Source organism: Aquarana catesbeiana, linkage group LG02 (genome assembly GCF_042186555.1).
Source record: "Aquarana catesbeiana isolate 2022-GZ linkage group LG02, ASM4218655v1, whole genome shotgun sequence".
Taxonomy (NCBI): Eukaryota; Metazoa; Chordata; class Amphibia; order Anura; family Ranidae; genus Aquarana; species Aquarana catesbeiana.
The window spans coordinates 320,572,279-320,587,978 of NC_133325.1; the positions used below are offsets into that span (position 1 = coordinate 320,572,279).

Here is a 15,700-nt window from a genome sequence, read left to right on the forward strand (position 1 = left end):
CATTGCTGCAGCATTTTTAATAAGTAATTATGTTAGTTCCTGAATACCCTAATGCCAACAATGAGGTTGATTTGCGTAAGGCAAATAGACTCTGCACTTTGCAAGGTGCAGTTGCCCTCTGCAAGTGCAGTTACTCCAGAACTTAGTAAATGAGCAAAAGTTCTGCTGACTTCCATCATCCAATCATGAGCAAGCAAAAATTATGTATATTTATTTTCCTTGCACGTGACTGCAAAGTGCAAATTGCACCTTGCAAAGTGCACAGTCTATTTGCCTTTACTAAAACGATCCCAATGTATATTTTGCGTAAAGTGCAAACCCATATCTAAACCTACAAAACAAAAATTAAATATATTGCAGTACTTGGAAACAGATATACTGCATATCACTAAATAAACACTAGAAAAATGTTAGGTTATATAAGTTTAGGCAAACACATTAAAAAAAAAAAAAAAAATCAGCACAAGGGATGTTACATACATTTAAAATAAAGTGTCTTGTGTGCTGCTGTCAAAGTTGAAATCTTCCATTCCATTCTCTAAACCCCCCCCCCCCTCTCCCATTACGTCAAATCTATAATCATCCGGGGCTACGGGGGTTAATACCAGTGCTGGACCTGTGACAAGCACTCATCAAAAGTGCTTACTATGCCCATTCTTTTTTGGCCTGCTCCTCCTAAAGGATAGGTTCACCTTCACCTGTTACATGTACAGCCGCATCATTCAGGCATCTGTGAATGAGAAAACTACAAGTTCAGTCTTCCCCCGCGGCAGACAGCTAGTTCTCTATGAACTCTAATGGGGCGTACACACGGTCGGACTTTTCAGCTACAAAAGTCCGACAGCCTGTCCGACAGACTTTCGACGGACTTTCGACGGACTTGCGGCGGACTTTCTAACGAACAGACTTGCCTACACACGATCACACAAAAGTCCGTCGAATTCTTACGTGATGACGTACACCGGACTAAAATAAGGAAGTTGATAGCCAGTAGCCAATAGCTGCCCTAGCGTGGGTTTTTGTTCGTCGGACTAGCATACAGACGAGCGGATTTTTCAACCGGACTCGAGTCCGTCGGAAAGATTTGAAGCATGTTTCAAATCTAAAGTCCGTCGGATTTGAGGCTGAAAAAGTCCGTTGAACGTCCGGAGAAGCCCACACACGATCGGATTACCAGCCAGCTTTAGTCCGTCAGCGTCCGTTGGACTTTCGTAGACGAAAAGTCCGACCGTGTGTACGCGGCATTAGTTTATTCACAAGTCCTGCAGCTTTCAAACTGAAAGTCCAAACCGAGGTACAGGCAGAAATCTGCAGGAGCCTGAATGATTTCCAGGCCAATGGTTTGCAAGCTCTTTGGAGAAAAAATAATAATTGCACCCTTTTTTTCAGCAAAAAATGTGTATTTATTATTTTTTCCTGAAAGGTGAATTTACCCATTTTGTCTTGTCTCTTGTGCCATTTTTATTTTCATAAACGTAGGAAAGACTGAATCTTTTACTACAAAGGGAAACAGAAGAAAACTAAAAGGATTTGGATTTTTCCATCAAACAGCACATCACACCAGTGAATTACCCCAGTGGGATAGAATTCCTTGCTGCCCTTGTTGATACTTGGCAATCATTTGATGAACTGACAAATATTTGTTTCATTACTCTTTAGAAAGGATGTACCTCTATAAAGGCACCCATATACCAGAGTCTCATCATTTTCTCTTACCTGTACACACATAAATAAAAGCCTGAATCTTCCAGCCTCGCAGGGAAAAACTTCAGGTGGTTGCTGTCTTGATGAATTCTTGCCTGTAGATCTGTGGAAATTTCTGTCTTTGAGCCATTTATAAACCAGGTTATGTTGTAACTGTTATCGGACACTGGGGGTTCAAGTGGGCATCTGACAAAAAATGGTTCTCCATTAGGGACTAAAGTTTCTTGACCCATTCCACCTGCAAGTAAAAACGTGATCTATAAATAAAACACTCCATAAAACATGTATACAAAATGTATTATGAGTAATATAAATTATATGTTAACCACTGATGCAATAAATCATATCCTACAAATAGCTAGGTCCTAGAAAATGTATTTCTGCCCGAGTTAGAAACATCAAAAATATCATTAAGGTTCATGCACTGTTTTCCTGTATTTGAGGTGCATTTAAAACCATTCCATTACAACAGTAAGGAGGAATCCCATCAGTAACAACCCACTAGATGTTCTCCTGAAAAAACTTTGGCGCCACTTTGGAGTCCCATTTACTAATGTACATCTTCACAGCAGAGAAGCAAACTTTTTCCAAGGCTTGGAAATAAACAACTATACCATTTGGCAATACCTACTATCATCTCATCTCAGTGGCGGCCCGTCCATAGGGGGCACACGGGCGCTGCCCCCCCCCCCCCCCAGGCTAGTCACCATTAAAAAAAAAAAAAAATATATATATATATATAATTTTTTTTTTTTTTTTTTTTTTTTAAATGGTCCTTTAACCTTCCTGGCGGTATGATTATGTCGGATTTTAGGTGCTGAAAGTGGTACAATTATTTTGCATGGAAATTTGGCGTTTTACATTGTAGGCCTGTAATTCTTAGGAATAACTCACTTAAATCTGTCCAAACCAGAGTCTAGTAGACATCCCGGGTATGATAAAGTTTGAAACACACATAACTTATAATATAATAAATAACTATAAAAATAACAAAAAATATATCATAATAATACATTTTATGCAATAGTTTTTAGTCAATAATATAATCAAATCAAAAACACTGAAATTTTTTTGGGCCAAACAAGGGTGCGATATTACTAGTCATATTGCTTAAGTAAACATCTGGGGTATGGTAAATTTTGAAACATGAGATTGCACAAAGTCCAACGTCACAATCAGGACAATAGAACCTGGTTTCATTTCCGATCTTCTTTCCAGTGTCATCACGGTTTGAGGAACAAACTATGCAGATCCTTGTCAGTGCTGCCTTTTTTTATATTTGGTGGGATGTGGTCCATAAAGTGATGTCCAGCTTTGTTTGCAGCCGTTGGGGATTTGGTGGTTCAGAAAGATACGTTCTGCAACCACAGGCTTGTCACTCTTTTTTTAGTAGAATGAAGGCATTCCATAGGCATTGCTCAAGAAGATGCCTGAAGATCTTCTTATACTTTTTTTGTTGTTTTCTCATGGCAGGATAAAATGTCGTTGCCTTGTCAGCTCTGTCAACTCCTCCCATGGTGTTGTTGTAGTCTATAACCACTTGTGGTTTCATGATGTCTTTCCCACCTTTTGTGTGTACCATGACAGCGAGGTGTTATGAATTGTACTCATTAGGTACACATCTTTTGTCACGCCATCACAGTGCCATAATTTTGCCTTTCTGCCAGGCAACCATTTCTCCCGTCTTGAGCTTCTTATTGCCAAAGGTTGGCAGCATGTCATGCCAGTTAGCCCTAACGGTTCCATAGGCATCCGTTTTGTTCTGTAGAAGGAACTCTAATGCCCCGTACACACGGTCGGACTTTGTTCGGACATTCCGACAACAAAATCCTAGGATTTTTTCCGACGGATGTTGGCTCAAACTTGTCTTGCATACACACGGTCACACAAAGTTGTCGGAAAATCCGATCGTTCTAAACGCGGTGACGTAAAACACGTACGTCGGGACTATAAACGGGGCAGTGGCCAATAGCTTTCATCTCTTTATTTATTCTGACCATGCATGGCACTTTGTCCGTCGGATTTGTGTACACACGATCGGAATTTCCGACAACGTATTTTGTTGTCGGAAAATTTTATCTCCTGCTCTCCAACTTTGTGTGTCGGAAAATCCGATGGAAAATGTCCGATGGAGACCACACACGGTCGGAATTTCCGACAACACGCTCCGATCGGACATTTTCCATCGGAAAATCCGACCGTGCATACGGGGCAATAGAGTTCAGGAGATGTGTAAAAATCGTCTATAGTTACACAATAGCCCTGATTTAGCAATGGCTCAATCAATGAAAGAACTGAATAGGTTGCCATTCCATAATGACTGTATTTTTGGTTGAATTTGGTTCCTTTACAGGTGTATAGGGCAGAATCACAAATGTAACCAGTGCTCGATTCACATAGCATGAAAGATTTTACGCCAAATCGTGCCCTCTTTGACGCTATATATTGTATCCAGCTGAACCTTCCCTTGTAGGCCATTAGACTGTCGTCTATGCTGATGTCTCTATCTGACACATAGCTCTGTTGGAAATTTTTCATAATCATTTGATATACCTCCCAAATCTTCTTGAGTTTGGGTGCTGAATGAGTAGTTTTGTCAAATGCTTCATGATTTTCAAAGTGCAAATATTTCATTATCAGGGAAAATTTGTACTCCGACATGACCTTGCCAAAGAATGGACTGGCTAGTAATTTATTGGTTGTCCAATACCACTTCTGCAGGGGTTTCCCCACCACTCCCTGAAGAATTAGTAGGCCCAGAAATTTCCAGATGTCCTCTTTGGTCACTGGTTCCCACTTTTTGCTCCTTTAAAACCTCCAATGTGTAGCAGCTTCTTGCTCCTGCTACCGGTTTGTCTCTGTATCTAATTTTTCAATAACCTCATCAGTCAAAAATAGTTGGAGGTATGCCAAGGGGTTGTCATCTTCAATATCCACTTTGATACCAGGTGCTCCAGTAAATGGGAATCTTGGGGGCGCTGCGTAATCTGTACCATAGTCGATAATAGCACCAAGTCCGCACATCACTGAGGTCAGTCTCAGGATCATCGCAGAAATCACTCTGTGTCTGATAACTAACTTCCCCACGAATCGCTATCACTCAATTCTGCAAGCGATTCTGTATCGCTACCGCTGTTTTCCAGCACGTCATAAACTGCTTTTTTTAAGGTAGAGGCACGGTTTTTTGATGCCATGGACATTCTGCACTTTACAGGCAGAAAGTACAGTAAAACTGCAGGCAAGGGCACTGGACAAAGCACTGGGGGGCAAACTGAGGTCAATTTATTGTATACAGTAATGTAATACAATAAGATTACAATGTATGGTGTGTGTTGTGTTTTACACTTTTTTAATCTGCCGCTGGTTCCACCCCCTGCATTGCGACGCTCGCAGGGAAGGGAAGCCGGAACACACAGAGGATCGAGGCTGCCGTGCACAGCGGGAGTACATCGCGGGATCCCAGGGACAAGGTAAGAAACCTCTTCCAGGATCCAGCGAAGCAGTCCCGAGTGTGGCTCGGGGTTACTGCTAATGGTACTGAAATCTCACCCGAGCCACACTTGGGAATACCGCCAAGGAGGTTAAAAAAAAAAAGTCCTTTAAGTGCACAAGTGCACTGTGTATGGGCGCCGGACACAGGGAAGCATGACGTCTATGCAATCACGTGATTGCATGTTAGATGCTTCATTTGCCCCTCCCACCCTATCTATCTATCTATCTATCTTTCATTCTCCCCCTCCCACCCTATCTATCTATCTATCTATCTATCTATCTATCTATCTATCTATCTATCTATCTATCTATCTATCTATCTATCTATCTATCTATCTATCTATCTTTCATTCTCCCCTCCCACTCTATCTATCTATCTATCTATCTATCTATCTATCTATCTATCTATCTATCTATCTATCTATCTATCTATCTATCTATCTATCATTCTCCCCCTCCCACCCTATCTATCTATCTTTCATTCTCCCCCTCCCACCCTATCTATCTATCTATCTATCTATCTATCTATCTATCTATCTATCTATCTATCTATCTATCATTCTCCCCCTCTCACCCTATCTATCTATCTATCTATCTATCTATCTATCTATCTATCTATCTATCTATCTATCTATCTATCTATCTATCTATCTTTCATTCTCCCCCTCCCACCCTATCTATCTATCTTTCATTCTCCCCCTCCCACTCTATCTATCTATCTATCTATCTATCTATCTATCTATCTATCTATCTATCTATCTATCTATCTTTCATTCTCCCCCTCCCACTCTATCTATCTATCTATCTATCTATCTATCTATCTATCTATCTATCTATCTATCTATCTATCTATCTATCTATCATTCTCCCCCTCTCACCCTATCTATCTATCTATCTATCTATCTATCTATCTATCTATCTATCTATCTATCTATCTATCTATCTATCTATCTATCTATCGTACTGAAATCTCACCCGAGCCACACTTGGGAATACCGCCAAGGAGGTTAAAAAAAAAAAAAAAAAGTCCTTTAAGTGCACAAGTGCACTGTGTATGGGCGCCGGACACAGGGAAGCATGACGTCTATGCAATCACGTGATTGCATGTTAGATGCTTCATTTGCCCCTCCCACCCTATCTATCTATCTATCTATCTTTCATTCTCCCCCTCCCACCCTATCTATCTATCTATCTATCTATCTATCTATCTATCTATCTATCTATCTATCTATCTATCTATCTATCTATCTATCTATCTATCTATCTATCTATCTTTCATTCTCCCCTCCCACCCTATCTATCTATCTATCTATCTATCTATCTATCTATCTATCTATCTATCTATCTATCTATCTATCTATCTATCTATCTATCTATCTATCTATCATTCTCCCCCTCCCACCCTATCTATCTATCTTTCATTCTCCCCCTCCCACCCTATCTATCTATCTATCTATCTATCTATCTATCTATCTATCTATCTATCTATCTATCTATCATTCTCCCCCTCTCACCCTATCTATCTATCTATTTATCTATCTATCTATCTATCTATCTATCTATCTATCTATCTATCTATCTATCTGTCTATCTATCATTCTCCCCCTCTCACCCTATCTATCTATCTATCTATCTATCTATCTATCTATCTATCTATCTATCTATCTATCTTTCATTCTCCCCCTCCCACCCTATCTATCTATCTTTCATTCTCCCCCTCCCACCCTATCTATCTATCTATCTATCTATCTATCTATCTATCTATCTATCTATCTATCTATCTATCTATCTATCTATCTATCATTCTCCCCCTCCCACCCTATCTATCTATCTTTCATTCTCCCCCTCCCACCCTATCTATCTATCTATCTATCTATCTATCTATCTATCTATCTATCTATCATTCTCCCCCTCTCACCCTATCTATCTATCTATCTATCTATCTATCTATCTATCTATCTATCTATCTATCTATCTATCTATCTATCTATCTATCTATCATTCTCCCCCTCTCACCCTATCTATCTATCTATCTATCTATCTATCTATCTATCTATCTATCTATCTATCTATCTATCTATCTATCTATCTTTCATTCTCCCCCTCCCACCCTATCTATCTATCTTTCATTCTCCCCCTCCCACTCTATCTATCTATCTATCTATCTATCTATCTATCTATCTATCTATCTATCTATCTATCTTTCATTCTCCCCCTCCCACTCTATCTATCTATCTATCTATCTATCTATCTATCTATCTATCTATCTATCTATCTATCTATCTATCTATCTATCTATCTTCCAATCTATCTATCTATCATTCTCCCCCTCTCACCCTATCTATCTATCTATCTATCTATCTATCTATCTATCTATCTATCTATCTATCTATCTATCTATCTATGGTACTGAAATCTCACCCGAGCCACACTTGGGAATACCGCCAAGGAGGTTAAAAAAAAAAAAAAAAGTCCTTTAAGTGCACAAGTGCACTGTGTATGGGCGCTGGACACAGGGAAGCATGACGTCTATGCAATCACGTGATTGCATGTTAGATGCTTCATTTGCCCCTCCCACCCTATCTATCTATCTATCTTTCATTCTCCCCCTCCCACCCTATCTATCTATCTATCTATCTATCTATCTATCTATCTATCTATCTATCTATCTATCTATCTATCTATCTATCTATCTATCTATCTATCTATCTTTCATTCTCCCCTCCCACCCTATCTATCTATCTATCTATCTATCTATCTATCTATCTATCTATCTATCTATCTATCTATCTATCTATCTATCTATCTATCATTCTCCCCCTCCCACCCTATCTATCTATCTTTCATTCTCCCCCTCCCACTCTATCTATCTATCTATCTATCTATCTATCTATCTATCTATCTATCTATCTATCATTCTCCCCCTCTCACCCTATCTATCTATCTATCTATCTATCTATCTATCTATCTATCTATCTATCTATCTATCTATCTATCTATCTATCATTCTCCCCCTCTCACCCTATCTATCTATCTATCTATCTATCTATCTATCTATCTATCTATCTATCTATCTATCTATCTATCTATCTATCTATCTATCTATCTATCTATCTTTCATTCTCCCCCTCCCACCCTATCTATCTATCTTTCAGTCTCCCCCTCCCACCCTATCTATCTATCTATCTATCTATCTATCTATCTATCTATCTATCTATCTATCTATCTATCTATCTATCATTCTCCCCCTCCCACCCTATCTATCTATCTATCTATCTTTCATTCTCCCCCTCCCACCCTATCTATCTATCTATCTATCTATCTATCTATCTATCTATCTATCTATCTATCTATCTATCTATCTATCTTTCATTCTCCCCCTCCCACCCTATCTATCTATCTATCTATCTATCTATCTATCTATCTATCTATCTATCTATCTATCTATCTATCTATCTATCTTTCATTCTCCCCCTCCCACCCTATCTATCTATCTTTCATTCTCCCCCTCCCACCCTATCTATCTATCTTTCAGTCTCCCCCTCCCACCCTATCTATCTATCTATCTATCTATCTATCTATCTATCTATCTATCTATCTATCTATCTATCTATCTATCTATCTATCATTCTCCCCCTCCCACCCTATCTATCTATCTATCTTTCATTCTCCCCCTCCCACCCTATCTATCTATCTATCTATCTATCTATCTATCTATCTATCTATCTTTCATTCTCCCCCTCCCACCCTATCTATCTATCTTTCATTCTCCCCCTCCCACCCTATCTATCTATCTTTCATTCTCCCCCTCCCACCCTATCTATCTATCTATCTATCTATCTATCTATCTATCTATCTATCTATCTATCTATCTATCTATCTATCTATCTATCTATCTATCATTCTCCCCTCCCACTCTATCTATCTATCTATCTATCTATCTATCTATCTATCTATCTATCTATCTATCTATCTATCTTTCATCCTCCCCCTCCCACTCTATCTATCTATCTATCTATCTATCTATCTATCTATCTATCTATCTATCTATCTATCTATCTATCTATCTATCCATCTATCTTTCATTCTCCCCCTCCCACCCTATCTATCTATCTATCTATCTATCTATCTATCTATCTATCTATCTATCTATCTATCTATCTATCTATCTATCTATCTTTCATCCTCCCCCTCCCACTCTATCTATCTATCTATCTATCTATCTATCTATCTATCTATCTATCTATCTATCTATCTATCTATCTATCTATCTATCTATCTATCTATCTTTCATTCTCCCCCTCCCACTCTATCTATCTATCTATCTTTCATCCTCCCCCTCCCACTCTATCTATCTATCTATCTATCTATCTATCTATCTATCTATCTATCTATCTATCTATCTTTCATTCTCCCCCTCCCACTCTATCTATCTATCTATCTATCTATCTATCTATCTATCTATCTATCTATCTATCTATCTATCTATCTATCTATCTATCATTCTCCCCCTCTCACCCTATCTATCTATCTATCTATCTATCTATCTATCTATCTATCTATCTATCTATCTATCTATCTATCTATCTATCTATCTATCTATCTATCTATCTATCTATCTATCTATCTATCTATCTTTTATTCTCCCCCACCCACCCTGTCTTTCATTCTCCCCCTCCCACCCTATCTATCTATCTATCTATCTATCTATCTATCTATCTATCTATCTATCTATCTATCTATCTATCTATCTGCCCTTATTGCGGGCGAGTGACCGGGGGGAGGGGTATGGGGTTGGTTGGGGCTTTGTTTGCACCCCCCCAAAATAATGGAGCACCAGCCGCCACTTCATGTATATGATGCATCACAGAAAGTTGTGGTCATTTGAAATTATAGACTTCTGTAATTTCAAAGAATATGGAATTCCTAATGACACAAATGTTAATTCATACATTTTTTTTTTCTTTTTCGGTCCGTCGGGCGGCGTGAACTTACATTGAGAGACATTTTTATTTTTTTTTATTTTTTAATAAAGTGTAAGGGCTTACCTTGGGTGGAGTCCGTAGTGCAGAGATGTATGCTTACCCTTGCAAATACACACAGCCCACGGTAACAAGGTAAGAAGCTACCTGGGCTGTGAATCTGTGCAAGGGGGCTTGACAGGAATTTGCCAAAGGATTGTCCAGGTAAAGCCATAGTCAGGGATTCCAGAAGTCAGAATAAACAAAGCCAGGGTCAGAAGCCGGTGTCAGTCTTGGAACACTGTAACTTGAACACAGGAACACTGGAACACTTAAGCAAAACAAGAGACACAGGAACACAGGAACCTTTGTCAATGATACTGTAGAGACAAGAGACACAGGAACACAGGAACCTTTGGCAATGATAGAGACAAGAGACAATGAACTAACCAAGTCCTCAGAGTGAGGCAGTGTTTTATACCCAGCTGATTGGATAAACTGCCTCATCTGAACCAGGAGTGACAGGTACAATCATAGTATCGCCCTCAGTACTTCATGCAGAACTAGGCACAGCTGGAAAGCAGGCTGAATAGAGAACTGAGGTGTGGCTCAGAAGTAAAGCAACAGGAGCAGCAAATGGAAGGTTATGGGTTCAATACCACCTTGAGCCACTTGGGGCGTGACCACGGCTGGCTGCCTGAGTGGCACGGTAGGGACCGTGACAGTTCCCCCCCCTTAGAAACGCCCTCTGGGCGTGGACAGGTGGTTCCACATAGACATAGTCCTCGAGGTCCGAACTATCCTCCTCACCAGAGAAGCCAAGCACTTCCTCGCCTGACAGGAGGAATGTTCTGCCTTAGACATCCATGCCATACCTACAGTCCTCATCAAGCCCACAGGGAAACAAAGCACCAACAGCAGTGGCAGAAGACTTTCTTTTTCTTTTTGGTCTTTGTTGTTTCTTGAAGTTCTTGTAGGGAGTGCATTCGCAGCTTGCAAAGCTTTTTCAAACATTGCCAGATCCTGCTTACAGACAATGGTGCTATTCGAGGCGTACATACCGTCAGGTGGTAGAACTTCAAGCGAGGACACAGGCACCGGAGCTTCAAGCGGGGACACAGGCACCGGAGCTTCAAGCGGGGACACAGGCACCGTAGCTTCAAGCGGGGACACAGGCACTGGAACTTCAAGCGGGGACACAGGCACTGGAACTTCAAGCGGGGTAGCAGGCAGAGATTCCGGGGTAGCAGGATGGATCCTAATAGAACCCACTTGGAGAACCTTTGGCCTTAGTCTCTCCTCCGCTCTCTTTCACCTTTAGACAGCTTGGACCGGATGGCCCCGATCTCCATGGGTTCCAGGGCTGGGCCTACTGTACCTTTAAATAACAACAGAACTTTTGCTGCAGTTTTGAAACAGCCAGGCCCAGGCTGCAGACTTGCAGAGCAAGGGAGGTGAGAATCTTGTGTATCTCTGCGGACTCCATGATGGTCAGTTCATTATGTAAGGGCTTACCTTGGTTGGAGTCCATAGTGCAGAGATGTATGCTCACCCTTGCAAATACACACAGCTCACGGTAACAAGGTAATAAGCTACCTGGGCTGTGAATCTGTGCACGGGGGCTTGACAGGAATTTGCCAAAGGATTGTCCAGGTAAAGCCATAGTCAGATTCCAGAAGTCAGAATAAATGATAAACAAAGCCAGGATCAGAAGCCGAGGTCAGTCTTGGAACACTGTAACTTGAACACAGGATCACTGGAACACTTAGGCAAAACAAGAGACACAAGAACACAGGAACCTTTGGCAATGATAGAGACAAGAGACACAGGAACACAGGAACACAGGAACCTTTGGCAATGATAGATACAAGAGACACAGGAACCTTTGGCAATGATAGAGACAAGAGACAATGAACTGACCAAGCCCTCAGAGTGAGGCAGTGTTTTATACCCAGCTGATTGGATAAACTGCCTCAGCTGAACAAGGAGTGACAGGTACAATCAGAGTATCACCCTCAGTACTTAATGCAGAACTAGGCATAGCTGGAAAGCAGGCTGACTAGAGAACTGAGGTGTGGCTCAGAAGTAAAGCAACAGGAGCAGCAAACAGAAGGTTATGGATTCAATACCACCTTGAGCCACTTGGGGCGTGACCACGCCTGGCTGTCTGCATGGCACGGTAGGGACCGTGACATAAAGGACTTGTCCCAATCTGTCTCTTGTCTTTTTTACTATTTTTGAAACTTTTTTTGTGAAATGGTAGGGGTACGATGTGCCCCATTACCAATTCACACAGTAGGGAGGCCAGGAACTGGGGGTCCCCTTGTTAAAGGGGGCTTCCAGATTTCAATAAGCCCCCCGCCCGCATACCCCCACAACCACCGGGCAAGGGTTGTGGGGATGAGACCCTTGTCCCCATCAACATGGGGAAAGTGCTTTGGGGTCAGACCCCAAAGCACCCTCCCCATGTTGAGGGCATGTGGCCTGGTACAGTTCAGGTGGGGGGAAGGCTCTCTCGTCCCCTCTCTTTTCCTGAGGCCTGCCAGGTTGCGTGCTCAGATAAGGGTCTGATATGGATTTTGGGGGGACCCCTACGCCATTTTTTTTTAAATGCTGGCGCAGGATTCCCCTTAAAATCCCTACCAGACCTGAAGGGTTGGTATGGATTTTGGGGAGGACCCCTACACCTTTTTTTTTATTTGGCCCAGGGTTCCCCTTAATTTCTATATCAGACCTGAAGGGCCTGTTATGGATTTTAGGTGGACCCCCATGCAATTTTTATTTTGGCTTGGGGTTCCCCTTAATATTCATACTAGACCCAAAGGGCCTGGTAATGGACTGGGGGGGCCCCATGCTCTTTTTTTCAATGAGTTTTATCTATGTTGCTGAGACCCGTCAATTCGTTACAGCCGCAATCAGTTTTTAATGACAATTTTTCCTTTAGAAATGTAATTTTGCTGTGGTACTGTTCTAAACATGGGAAAACTGTGCCACTTTACAGGTATACTATAGACACCGCCGGGCACAATATTTAAAGGAATATTTCATTTGTATTGTTTCACTTTAAGCATTAAAAAAAATCACTGTTCCCGAAAAAACTGAGTTTTAAAAAAAATGATACATGTCCCCTGGGGCAGGACCCAGGTCCTCAAACACTTTATATGATAATAACTTGCATATAAGCCTTTAAAATGAGCACTCTTGATTATTCATGTTCGTGTCCCATAGACTTTAACGGTGTTCGTGTCTTCTGCCAAGTTTTTTGCCTGTTCGCATGTTCTGCTGCAAACCGAACCGGATATGTACCGAATAGCAAAAAATGGCCTGGTCATGAAGGGGGTAAAATCTTCCGCAGATAAAGTGGTTAAAATGCTATCCCATGCAATCCCAATATTATCCGTCCTATGTAACTGGCACATTTCGTTTATGTTCACTGGTCAAAGTACCCTCAACAACCAAATAGCCCTATGTTCTGTATTCAACCTTTTTATGGTCATTCCTTATTTAGATCAGACTACGCAGCAGACTACGCTAATAGGCAGATAATGAATTTTCCAAGCAATATTTGCAAGTAAACCAGTAACAAACCATTCAAATTAAACAAAAAGTACAACACTGTAATACTGTGCAGAAAGCACTATTAATTGGGTCCCCAAAGCAGACCTAAAGGTATTAATACTCAATTGTCCACCTATCTTTTACTGGTGCTAACAGTCAGTCTTCCGGTCTCTTCACTGGCCAGCACGGGATGATGTCACTCATGCACAGGAGCCAGTCACCGTCACGTTCACAGCTCAGTTTACAGCACCAGAGAAGACAGTGAGCAGGCAGGTTAGGGGCATTTTATGGCAGAAGAGACATTGTATGTCTCTTCTGCCATAAAAGTCTGCCTGCTCGCTGTTCCTTACAGCAGAACTTAAGTTCCACTTTAAATAAAATGCTCCACATGGATTGTTTGATCAATTCTGACATTTTAAAAACATAATTAAGTAGAAAAAAAAGTTTCCCACTGGGATCCCACAAACTCCGTCACAAACCTAAAACATATATGAGGATCAAAAAGTCAGATAAACGTCAGAGACCCTTTTCTGTATATTGGGCCTGGGGCAGGGACTCAAAGTAATTGAGCAAGAGAATTAGAATGGCAGCCGGGTAACTAGTAATTGCATGTGGAGAAATCATCAATGACATCCTCCATGTTTTCTGTCTTAATAGACCTCAAATACTTTGTGTCAATGTCACCTTGTACCTCTTATGGTTAATACACATATAAAGAAATACTCCTTGCTGAATTGTAAAACGAGTTGACCAAGTCAATAATGGCTTATAAACTAGTAAATGTGCAGCGCTAAATAGGAACGGTCATAATAAATAGGACCATATATGGTACAGAGAAAAGGTTGACATTGTACACTCTGAAAGATTTACATACAAAAACATAAATGAATATACTAAATAAAGTCTACACTGTAATGGAAGATATGTGAATATAGTGCACAGATGAAAACTGAGATATGATATTAGTCCAGGTAAGTGAATGACCATTTTCTGACATCAATGGGAGGACAGATGTGAAGAGAAGATAATGGGAGAAGCCACCACCAACATAAAAGAGGCTTACCGGAGCTAATGGACAATCTGGAAGATGTCTCCAGATGCCCCCAGATGATATCTCGTTAGAAGAAGCGTGTCAGGACAAGCCTGGTGATGCTATTGCATTAACTTTTAGCCTTTATATAAGCCCTTTTTTATCTGCTCAAATGTGAGTATTCCTCAATTTTAAAAAATGTTCTTTGTTATGCAGATTTACACTATGTGGAACTTGTGTTTCATTTATGGTTGCATCCTGTGAGCATATGCTTACATATGCCCATCTCTGAGTTTCCTTTCCTTGCTGTGAGTCATCTGAGGAACAGTGTGAACATCATCCTCCTGTGCCAACATCTGCAGACGTGGATGTCCCCGCCTACCAGTGTGCTGTCACCATAAGCCTTGACGACTCATTGGGCATATGCCTTGTTGAGTCCACTAGCTCCGGTAAGCCTCTTTTATGTTGGTGGTGGCTTCTCCCATTATCTTCTCTTCCCATATGTCCTCCCATTGATGTCAGAAAGTGGTCATTCACAGATTTAGCCATTGTGATATATAACCAGTGTTAATTTTGACATCACAATTTGATTTTGTTTTAGTCATAGTCTTTTGACTAAAGTGCCATGTTAGTTTTAGTTGTATCTTAGTGTTCCGAATTGTTTTAGTTTTAGTAGTATTTTAGTCATTTGAATTGTTTTAGTTTTTGTCATATTTTAATTAACACTGCTAGGGACAGTGCTTTCTCAAAGAGAAAAAGTGCTGTTCCTAGCTCAAAACTTGCCAGAACAAGTTCTCTTGGCTTTTTTAATAAGGAAAGAAGATTTTGCTTTCCTGTTGCTGTAACAATTTGCTATAAAACTCTAAGTGACCACTGTCCCAAATACTAGCATTACACTGTTGAAAACTGACCAACTGTTATTTGGCTATGTCTTGGCTTGGAATTTACATGCCAG

The 15,700-nt window shown here is 40.6% G+C and overlaps 1 protein-coding gene and 1 long non-coding RNA gene across 9 annotated transcripts in view; one reads left to right on the forward strand and one right to left on the reverse strand.

The window, feature by feature from the left end:
* The window catches only part of LOC141127898 (interleukin-1 receptor type 1-like), an 88,164-nt gene that overhangs the window by 64,054 nt on the left and 8,410 nt on the right, over positions 1–15,700 (reverse strand). For all 5 annotated transcript variants that reach the window (XM_073614770.1, XM_073614768.1, XM_073614769.1 and 2 more), the window contains one exon: positions 1,717–1,942. In XM_073614770.1, the coding sequence (XP_073470871.1) occupies positions 1,717–1,942 (226 nt within the window). The remainder of the gene's footprint in view (positions 1–1,716; positions 1,943–15,700) is intronic.
* Positions 1–15,700, forward strand: part of LOC141127900 (uncharacterized) — a 192,385-nt gene that overhangs the window by 53,979 nt on the left and 122,706 nt on the right. The gene's annotated exons all lie outside the window — the stretch shown is intronic.